This window comes from Pholcus phalangioides, unplaced genomic scaffold (genome assembly GCF_987345545.1).
Source record: "Pholcus phalangioides strain wild (caught in Gottingen) unplaced genomic scaffold, Ppha-v1.0 ptg000008l_1, whole genome shotgun sequence".
In the NCBI taxonomy this organism is placed as follows: domain Eukaryota; kingdom Metazoa; phylum Arthropoda; class Arachnida; order Araneae; family Pholcidae; genus Pholcus; species Pholcus phalangioides.
Genome location: NW_028301601.1, coordinates 16,915,157 through 16,925,206, shown reverse-complemented (window position 1 = coordinate 16,925,206; position 10,050 = coordinate 16,915,157). Strand labels below are relative to the sequence as shown.

At 38.5% G+C, this 10,050-nt stretch overlaps 1 protein-coding gene across 1 annotated transcript in view; it reads right to left on the bottom strand.

Moving 5' to 3' along the window:
* Window positions 1–4,062: 4,062 nt before the first annotated feature.
* The window catches only part of Wdr33 (WD repeat domain 33), a 43,118-nt gene continuing 37,130 nt past the window's right edge, over window positions 4,063–10,050 (bottom strand). The window contains exons 14-16 of the mRNA XM_089234291.1: window positions 7,658–7,849; window positions 7,306–7,542; window positions 4,063–5,080 (exon numbers count right to left, since the gene is read on the bottom strand). Coding sequence (XP_089090417.1) covers window positions 4,191–5,080; window positions 7,306–7,542; window positions 7,658–7,849 — 1,319 coding nt within the window. The 3' untranslated portion in view covers window positions 4,063–4,190. The remainder of the gene's footprint in view (window positions 5,081–7,305; window positions 7,543–7,657; window positions 7,850–10,050) is intronic.

Below are 10,050 nucleotides of genomic sequence, written 5' to 3'. Positions count from 1 at the left end.
AATTTTTGTTTGATTTTCCAACTGCCATGATAGTTTTTCTTCATAGAGAATAGGATCATGTGATTAAGGTTGGTCAAATTAAACAGTTTGAGTTGATTAATTAAGACAAACTAACAAGTATAGTAGTACTACTACATTCAAAAAGTTACAAAACTTATTTCATTAAAGAAGAATGAATACAGATAGAACTTGTTTAGTTGGTGTTTCCTTTGAAGTAACTACCTTATGCATTTTCGCATAATTGTTCATGCAAAGATGTAAATGTGAATTGTAAGTTTTTTTTTTGTTACATACTCCAGTGCCTGAAAATCATTGGCCCCTTAAGCAAATTCTTTATCTGAGAAAAAATTCAAATGGGGGCAAGATCAGGAAGAAGCTGGATGGAAAAGTTTCTAAATATGATGTTTTGACAGGTAATTTGACACCAGAAGGGATCTGTGAGCTGACGCATTGTTATGATGGAGCACCCATATGACTTGGCCTTCCAAAGATCTCATTGCTTGCATCTCACCGAATCATGCAGACGTTTAAGGACTCACTAGTCGCTCCTGGTGTCAGATACCTCTCGAAACATCACACATTCTGATACTTCTACAACCAGCTTATTCCCCTGATTTGCCTCATATGACTTTTTCCTTTTTCCTCGGATAAAGGATTTGCTTAAGGGACAATGATTCTCAGGTTCCAAGAAAGTGCAGCAAGCAGTGACGAAGGCACTGGAGAGGGCGTGACAAAAATAGCTTGTGATCTGCATTTACAACTTTATATGAACAATGGCAAAATGCACAGTTGCACAGGGTAGTTACTTTGAAGGGAACACCAAATAAACAGATTCTACCTGCATTCATTCTTCCGTAATAAAATAAGTCTCAGAACTTTCTTAATGCAGTAGTATATCCAATTGTGCGGCAAAATTGAACAAAGCAATCTTCAAGGGTCATGCATTTCATTAGGAAAAGCGATCATAGGTATGCAAAAAAAAAAAAAGACACATTCCACTCCCGCAGAACTTTGATCAAACTGAAGCACATGGCCAGACCAAGGTTGGTTGGTCACATGTCCCTTTCACTGTTGCAGCAAGAAATGCAAAAAAGAGTGACAGGATACAATTATAGGACTCCAAAGTGGTGAGAAAGTCACAAAGCAAAAACTAAAGAAAGTTTCACAGAAGATCGAAAGAATCTTTGAAAGAAAGTTCATGTTGAATAAATATAAAAAAATAGAGTAAAATCAGCGAGTTTATGAAGAAGGTTTTGGGTGATTCAGAATACAACATGCCCAAGGCAATCCCATCTCTGATTCCATTTTACAGCAGAGAGCAATGATCTTTAACTAAAACTTGGTGGTGAGTCATTCACAGCAAGTCTAGGTTAGCTTGATATTTAGAGGTGAAGTGTAATTATACAGCTGGATATGGGCAGACGAGCTACAATCAGATAAGCCATAGATCTTATCCATCCACGCCAAAGTCAAATAGAGTTAGTGAAATTTTCCATCGCGACTATAATCCCAGTCTGAACTCAACAATCCCAATCTTGAGGTTTTAATTGAAACAAAAATTGGGGTCCAGTCTGGCACTTTAGATAAAAACAATGTTCTGAAAATGTAAATACAGTAGAGTATCGATTATCCGAAACAATTGGAGACTGGGGGTGTTTGGATAACTGATCATTCACGAAAAAAAGAGTACCGGTATCACAGGCGCAATGCGGAACAGTGATATTAAACACAAAACATATATATTTTGTACCACTTTGGGGGAATATATCATTTATATGACTTCCGGGAAGCATTTGCTGCCACTAGTGGAACTTCTACATAGCGCACAAATTTGAATTTCCCAACTGAAACACTTTCGGTTAACCAATGTTTCGGTAGATCAGTATTCAGATAATCGAGAGAGAGATGCTCTACTGTATATAAATTCTATGAGTTTTGCAATCAGATAAAGTAAACATGCATGTAATTGGCGGACTGTTATTTCTCACAATTTCTGGGATCCCCTCCATCAACCATGGTGGTGACTGACCCTCTCTTCCCAGTTAAAATTAAGTTTCTGCGGCATTTAAGAGAGACAGAGACACTCCATGAAGAACTTTTGATGGGGTCCTACATTGGTCAAGCTGTATAAAGCCATCAAAATAAGTAATCCCTCATGAATTCTCATGCAACCAAATTATGCCACATGCATAGGTGCCAATTCTTATAGACTCGAAAAAGCATATAGTTTATCACATGATTTTGTACCAAAGAAAACATGTCATATGGGGATTGTCATGTCAAAAGGGAAAACTGGAGATTTTTAGGATTGCATCAGGTGATCATATGGCCTGTTTTCCCAGGAAATTCCTGTATTTTTCCCGGTCCTGATTTTTTTTAGTAGTAATTGGCAACATTTCTCACTTTTTGCATCATATTTGGCAAAACATTGCAGCATTTCCGTACTTGAAATTCTAATTTCTCATATTTTTCCTGAGACACCCAGTCAGCCTGGAATTGAAAAGACTGGAAGAATATTTTCTTCTCTGATTTTTTCTAAAATGATAATGAAAAATCAGAAGAATCTGGTTTCAACCACAATATGTTAATAATTCTGAAAAATCAGAAGTCTTCCGGGTAAATCGAAAGCATTGACACTTATGCACAAGCATTAATGGTCGGTTGCTTATTCTTGCTGGCTATATGCAATTTGCCCAATGGACGATAATGATCAATGCTAAAAATCACATTCAGAGCTATATAATACTGCTATGTGGTTGTCTCTATATCATGGACTCCCATCCCAAGGACCTGGGTTCTATCTTTGCAGGCAACAAGAAATTCCAGTGAGAGTAGCATATTTATGAATAGCCTATTCCAAGGTTCTCACCCTATATCATGCTTCAAGTACTCATCGTCCTTAGAAATATGTAAGAGGCTTTTTGTGTGGGCGTCCCTACAAATGTAAAGGAAGCTTGTTCTCCAATAGAAATGTCTTGTCTTGAGTTCTCTTATAGAGATATGTAAGAAGCTTGTGTATCCCCAGAACTGCATGGAGGGCTTGCATACCTCTAGAACAGTGTTTCCCAAAGTGAGCGATGGAATGGTCCAGGAGGGCAATAGCACTTACGGATTTAACATAGGATCCTATGGATTCACTTGAGTTGGGGGGGGGGGGGGAGTGATGAGAGAAAAAAATTCTGAAGGGGGGGGGGGTGATGGAAGAAAAAGTTTGGGAAACTATGCTCTACGTAGGACACTTGTGTATTCCTAGAATCGGATGGAAGGCCACTGTATCTCTTGAAATGCATAGAAGTTTTACACACATCCATAAAATGTGCAGAATGCTTGCTATCTTTGGAAATACGTGAGGCTTACATACTTATAGAAATGGGTCAGTAGCTTGTGTCCCTCTAGAAATTTTGAAGGAGACATATCCCTAGAACTGCACAGAGCATTTCACTCCAGGAAATGTGTGGTAGGCTGTGCCCATCTAGAAATGCATAGAAGGCTTGTGTATCTCTAGAAATACGTTAAAGACCAATGTTCCTCTAGAACAGCATGAGACACGTACATCCTTTAGAACTGCATGAAAGGCTTGTGTACCTCTAAATATGCATAAGAGACTTGTGTCCTCTATAGAAGTGTGTAAGAGACATATCTGTGGACATACCTTCATAAAGATAGGAGTAAGATTGCTTTGATTAATTCTACCAAATTATAAAAAATTTGTTTTTTTTTTGTCTATCTTAATACATCCACTCAAACAGACTTCACCTAATTAACTCTCAATAGTCATAGGGGACAAAAAACACTTCAGGGTGGATCTGAAGGACTTGAGAAGAAAAACTGCATGGCACAGTGTAACCTTTCCATAACAGACACCCACAGGAACCAAAACTTCTGTCTACTGATTTCGGAAACGTCTTCGAATGGCAAATGAAGTACACTGAACCCCTACTCTATAGAATCATGAAAAAAAATTATATTATTTTTGATTTCACTGTATTTGTCAGTTTTTAATATGATGTTTGAGGCTTGAACTAAAAGAATAATCATTAACTGAGAATTGACAACACCCTCTATATATCAAAACTGAGTTTACTCTTTCTTTCAAAGATGAACACAACATGAACGCCTCTTTTTTTGTACAAATATGGGAATCTTAATTACAAAAGAAAATTAGGTTTTATTTCCCTTCTTTTCATACTTCAATCATATCCCCGATTCCGTTGATTAACAACACGGTATGGCGATCTTCCACGGAAAGCGTTCCTGGGACTCCTACCCCTGAAATAACGATTACCACCAGATCTCTCTGGAAAACGATTATAGTCCCCTGGTGGAGGACCCCTGAAATCATGATGTGAACGATCTCCCGATGGTCCACGCGAATCTTTACCAGGCCCTTCTTGCCACGAGCGTTTGTGTGTATCGAAGCCCATTTCATCTGGTCCATTGTGGTTATGCGAAGGGGGTTGCAACCGCAGATCAATGTCGTCTTCTTGGAACCTTGCATCGCGGTCATCAAAGCAAGGCTTGTTGGGCATATGTCGAAGATCATCGAATTCACCCATCATCTGGCCTCCCATATTTTCACGAAAATCTGGAGGGCAATCATTCATGTTACGTTCTCGGCCCTCTGGTCTGAAAGGGCCTTCACGTCCATCATGTCTGAAGGAACCTTCATGTTCTTCGTGTCTGAAACCTTCACGACCACCTTCGCGTCCTTCGTGTCTGAAAGAACCTTCACGGCCACCATCACGTCCCTCAGGTCTGAAAGGACCTTCTCTTCCATCTTGTCTGAAGGAACCTTCTCTTCCATCTTGTCTGAAGGAACCTTCTCTACCATCTTGTCTGAAAGGGCCCTCTCGTATGTCTGATCTGAAAGGACCATCCCGTCCTTCAGGCCTGAAGGGACCCTCTCGTGCCATGTGCTCATTGTAACCGAATCCTCTCCAATTCTGCTGCTCACCGTTGCTTGCATTCATATGTGGAGGCCTCTCGGGAGGAGGAGCAAAATTGTTTCTGAAAGCATTATCCTGATTTGGAGCGTTACAGTTCTCTTGAACAGGCGGGATGCTTTGGCTCTGGTCAGGGGCTGAAACAAACATCAAGGAGAAATATAATAAGCATCGTACATACATAGTTGATGGACAAGTTTGAAAAAAAAAATCACAATATAAGACAGCATCCAAAAAGTAAGTTTTGTTTTTTGAAACGGTAAACTCTCGCTAATCTGGCACGTATTAGACAGAACTGTGCTGGATTATGTAAATCACAAAACAACTGTTAGTTCAAAAAAGCCCATTTGAATAATACAGTAGACAGTAATTAATAGAATTAGGGAGGTTTTTACGCGGACCAAATTCTGTACAAAAATAAATATAAACTAGGATTTGTGAAAACATTCTAGAAATTTTTTATCAGTAAAAGTGAAAATTGTGGGGATTCCCCCCCCCCCCTCTTTTGCATAAATGGGACATCATGCAAGCCCTCACAGATTAATGCCATGTCGCCATTCATCGCGAAACCGTAGGTTAAATTTACCTGTGATTACTACTCTCAAATCAAACCTTGCTAAGAAAAAAATCACCATCAGGCATGAAACAACACATACAGACTCGAAGGAACACAACTACGGAGGAGCAGGTTCGTCTGGTGCTTCAGAAGCTAAACAACAGAGAGGAGGGATGCCCAAAAAAATTCACCCTTTTAACACTGCTCCTTCTACATTACACAGGAACGATGCCAAAATGTGTGCTTGCCCAGGCTGACAAAGTATCTAGTTTCAGCCCTGCATATGGTCAAAGTATACAAGTCATCTCTACAATTTCGGATGTCGAAAGGCCGAATTGACGCTGACTGAGACGAATATTATCATTTCCCCGGGAATGAAATGACATATTCTTTTGTGATTTGACACAATGACAATTTACATTATATTTTTGGCGTCATTTCAGGGATTAAAAACAAAAGAAAGTCTTTTTTCTGTGGATATATTCTTTGGGAATAATTCCCCCCCTCCCAAAAGTAGAGTTTTTTACAATTGCTGCAAATTTCGGGAGATGTAAGAATTTTTTGGAGTAGAAATTTGGGTGCTGTAACAATAACAATACCGTAGCTGCCAAGTCTCCTGGATTTTTCGGGTATTCTTATGATTTTTGCAAAGTACGGAACAGACCGATATCATATCATGGGAAAAAATTAATTTATAGTTATCAGGACTTTGGTTTATGTTATCAATTTTTTTTTTTGCAAATTTTGAGGCTGAGCTTAGACCAGGCTCCCCTCCCTCCAATAAATTATCATCAACCTACAAGACTATGCAGGGGGCAGAAAGTGCACACTTTTCCTTGTGACAACCATACTAGGTTCACAACACCCTATTTGGGCAGTGGTAGCTGCTGATTTTTTTTGTCACAAATATAATCATCAAAACACTAACAGTGCACTCTTCCATTGCTAGAACTGGACTCTTGGGCGACACTGTCAAAGAGTTAAATACTCCCTGAATGGCTCATTACATACCACTGGATAGGGGGGGGGGGCGGGTACATATGTTAATTAATCACATTTAATATTCAGTTACTAAAGATATTCCCTCATGCAAGTTTTGTTGGTCATCACCAAGCAAGTGTATTTCCCCCCTCCCCCACTCAACAACCTCTTTCCCATAAAACGCCAGTCACCTGCCAATTAATCTCAGTTGTCTTAACATTTCTTGCATTTTGGAAATGGATAACCAAGTTAAATTCACTTGCAGCATACGGATCAATCTTCTCAGAAATTATAAACACACATCAAGAAGGGAAAGCATTGTGCAAGTTTTATGCACTAAGATTTTACTAACGAACCAAACTTAGCACATATACACATGGTCATGCACAATTGAAGCGGAGATTTTTCTAAATGAAACTTATTTTATCGACATATACATTGAATATTTTCATTGAAAAACATTTTGTGCATTTATAATATGAAACAGAATTGTTTTTTTTTGGATCTGAATATAGAGGTGCTTTGCATGTTGACTTTTATCAATTGCTAAAATTTTGGGGCAATATTCAATATTTGGGCACATAAATGTATTAGAATTATCATGCATTAGCATGTCAAGTCCTGAGAAAGTCAAGCATATAGTTGCGAGACTTAAAAATTGCAGAAATTGAATTTCAAAGCAACACTATATACCCAAAACCTTGATCGGATATTGTGCTTTAGGATTCCACACAAAAAATTCAAAGATCCTTCCTGATGCATTTGCAATTGAATGGCTTGTTCCATTTTAAACTAGGAGAGGGGAAAAAAAATAGTACTTCTCACCTAACATCCTTGGAGGTGCGGGTGGCCCGCTCATAGACATATCCATGATAGGCACAGGCATCTGGGCATTAGGAGGAAGCTGCATCTTCGGATCAGGCATACTTGGTGGTGGAAATGCGAGTTTCTGTGGATCCGGGGGAGGAGGAAATAAAGGCGCTAGCATAGGCGGAGGAGGAGGAAGCGGAGGCGGCATCAATGGAGGAGGTTGATCCATTTTGAGATTGTTCTGGGAAGATTCTGCAAAGACATTAACGATATGATACGCTATGAAAAATATATTTTTATATATCACTCAAACACAAATGATAAAACTTTGAGAAAAGAGTGAAGATAGGGAGAAAAAACACATTACCCTCCTCTGCTATTTGTTCAGGAGGTGCCAAGAGGAGTGGTTGCTTGCTTTCCATCCATTGCTGCTGGAACTGTTTTGGTATCGGTTTCGAGAACGGTATCTTTTTCTGCACTGCTGGTTTCTCAGACAACAGATCGTCTGATGTGAAATCCAAGCCGGGAATGACTGTCACCTCATTTTCTTGACTAGCCTCTGAAAAAAAAAGAAGAGAAAATAAGACTTTGCTAGGATCACCTTCCCCCATACTCAAAACAGATAACTTTGTGCAGTCGGAATGTTATTAATGCGAACCTGTAGACGTCATTGCAGTTTTTAGCATTAACCAGATTTCATGTCAACTGATTGGCAGAAAGTAGGGTATGAAAAAAATCGTAATAGATTTTTAAACAAAAATTAAAACTATCATATAATGAAAAAGAATATCACCTACCTGTTTATTTTCACTTCATTTTTCAAATTTTTAAACTACAGACGAACAATAAACAAATGAACTAAAAGCAAAATACATTAGCACCAAAGATCTGTGTTTATGTAACACGAGAGGTCATCGAGTCCAAATTAACCTCATGGATTAACATTTTTCTTGTAGAGAAAAATTGATTTTATTCATAAAGGTTCTTATATTATTAAATATATTCTTAGTATTTCTCTCACATAATTCCCTGCAAAAGGGCCTGTGCAATGAACGAACCACGCGAGAGTGAAAATCAAGCAGATTTGGACCCATGAGAATTGGCTGATGGGGCCACAAAGAACAAGGAGCTGTGGGAAAAAAATCTGATGTGTGAAAAACAAATACATGGATGAAGGTCTGAAGTGGTTCTCAATGGGAGGGAGGGGGCATATTGTAGCCTTAGTGTAAGCCGCTATGGTGGTTGAGTGGTCATAGTGACGGACTCGCATCGCAAGGACCCGGGTTCAAGCCCCACAGTGGTGGTTGGTTGAAGTTGGTTTTCTGTGGTTCCCAATTTCAAGGCTCGAATGCGAGCTGATCGCCCAGTTAAAAGGTCTCGCCACAGAGAGCAACAGACCTACAAAGAGCACAAATGTAATTCAATCATAACACATCACTCACTTCCCTTCTGAAACACAGATGGCAGCACTGAAAAATCAAACAACACTACATGTGCACTCAGACTGTTAGGTACACACACAGTTGCACCTCCGGCACAACTTACTAGGTAGTAAATCACCCATAAATGGTGATAGACCCGAGTTGTGCTTGGTTTGAAAGAAAGCCTTAGTGTAAGCTGAAGCTGGTTTTCTGTTGTTCCCAACTTCAAGGCGCAAATGCAAGCCAATCTCCCCATTAAAAAGTCTCACCACAGAGAGCAACAGTCCTACAAACAGTACAAATATTCAGTCATTACACTTCACTCACTTCACTTCTGAGATATCGATGGCAGCACTAAAAAATCATACACAACACTAGATACACACTCAGACTGTTAGGTACACATACTTACAATTCCGGCACAACTCACTAGGTAGTAAATTGCCCATGGCGATAGACCTGAGTTGTGCTCGGCTTGAAAAAAAAACCTTAGTATATTCAGGTGGGGGTCATCAACCTGTGACCCGCCAACCATTTTGAGAAAATAGCTACTTTACATGGAAAAAAGTTTAAATTATATTAAAAAAATAAATAAAAATCATTGTTAAAGAGCACTGGCCACTGAAATCTTGTATTCAGAACTGTGAGATGCTTTCCAGATTCAATGTGCATTTGGTACATTAACAGGGCCATTTGCAACAAATTTGGGGACTCTGAGCCAAAACACTTTTTGTGGTCGATGATTTATTTCAAGAGGCAAAAATTGCAATCCAAAAGGTAAACATAAGTACAGAATTTACAGAAACACTGAAAAACACCTTAATGAGAGAAATAACTTTAAAACTACTGAAAAAAGTAATTTCAAAATCGATGAAAAGTAATAATTAATGAAAAGAAAGTTACAGATTTGCTGAAAGAAATAATTGCAGAACTAATGATAGCAATAATTTCAGAACTATTGAGAGTAATTTCAGAATTGTTAAAAGCAGTAAATATATAAAAAAAAATAAAGTGAAAGAAATAATTTAATAATCATTGAAAATTCAAAATTAATGAAAAAATAATTTCCAAATTATCAGGAAAAATTTGAGAATTAATTTAAAAAATGTAATGAGAAAAATAATTTTAGAGTAAATAAACATATTCAATAATTTGGGGGATCCCTGTTTATATATATATATATATTCACGGGGAACACTACGGTACGACTCGGTAGCCTGTGGGAATCATGGAAAGTTTTAATTTCGCCTGCAATGCCTAAAAGGTTGAAAACCCCTGTACTAGATGAAGGGAGTCCATGGGTGAAAACTGAATAAATAGGGGTGCCATGGCAGGGGGA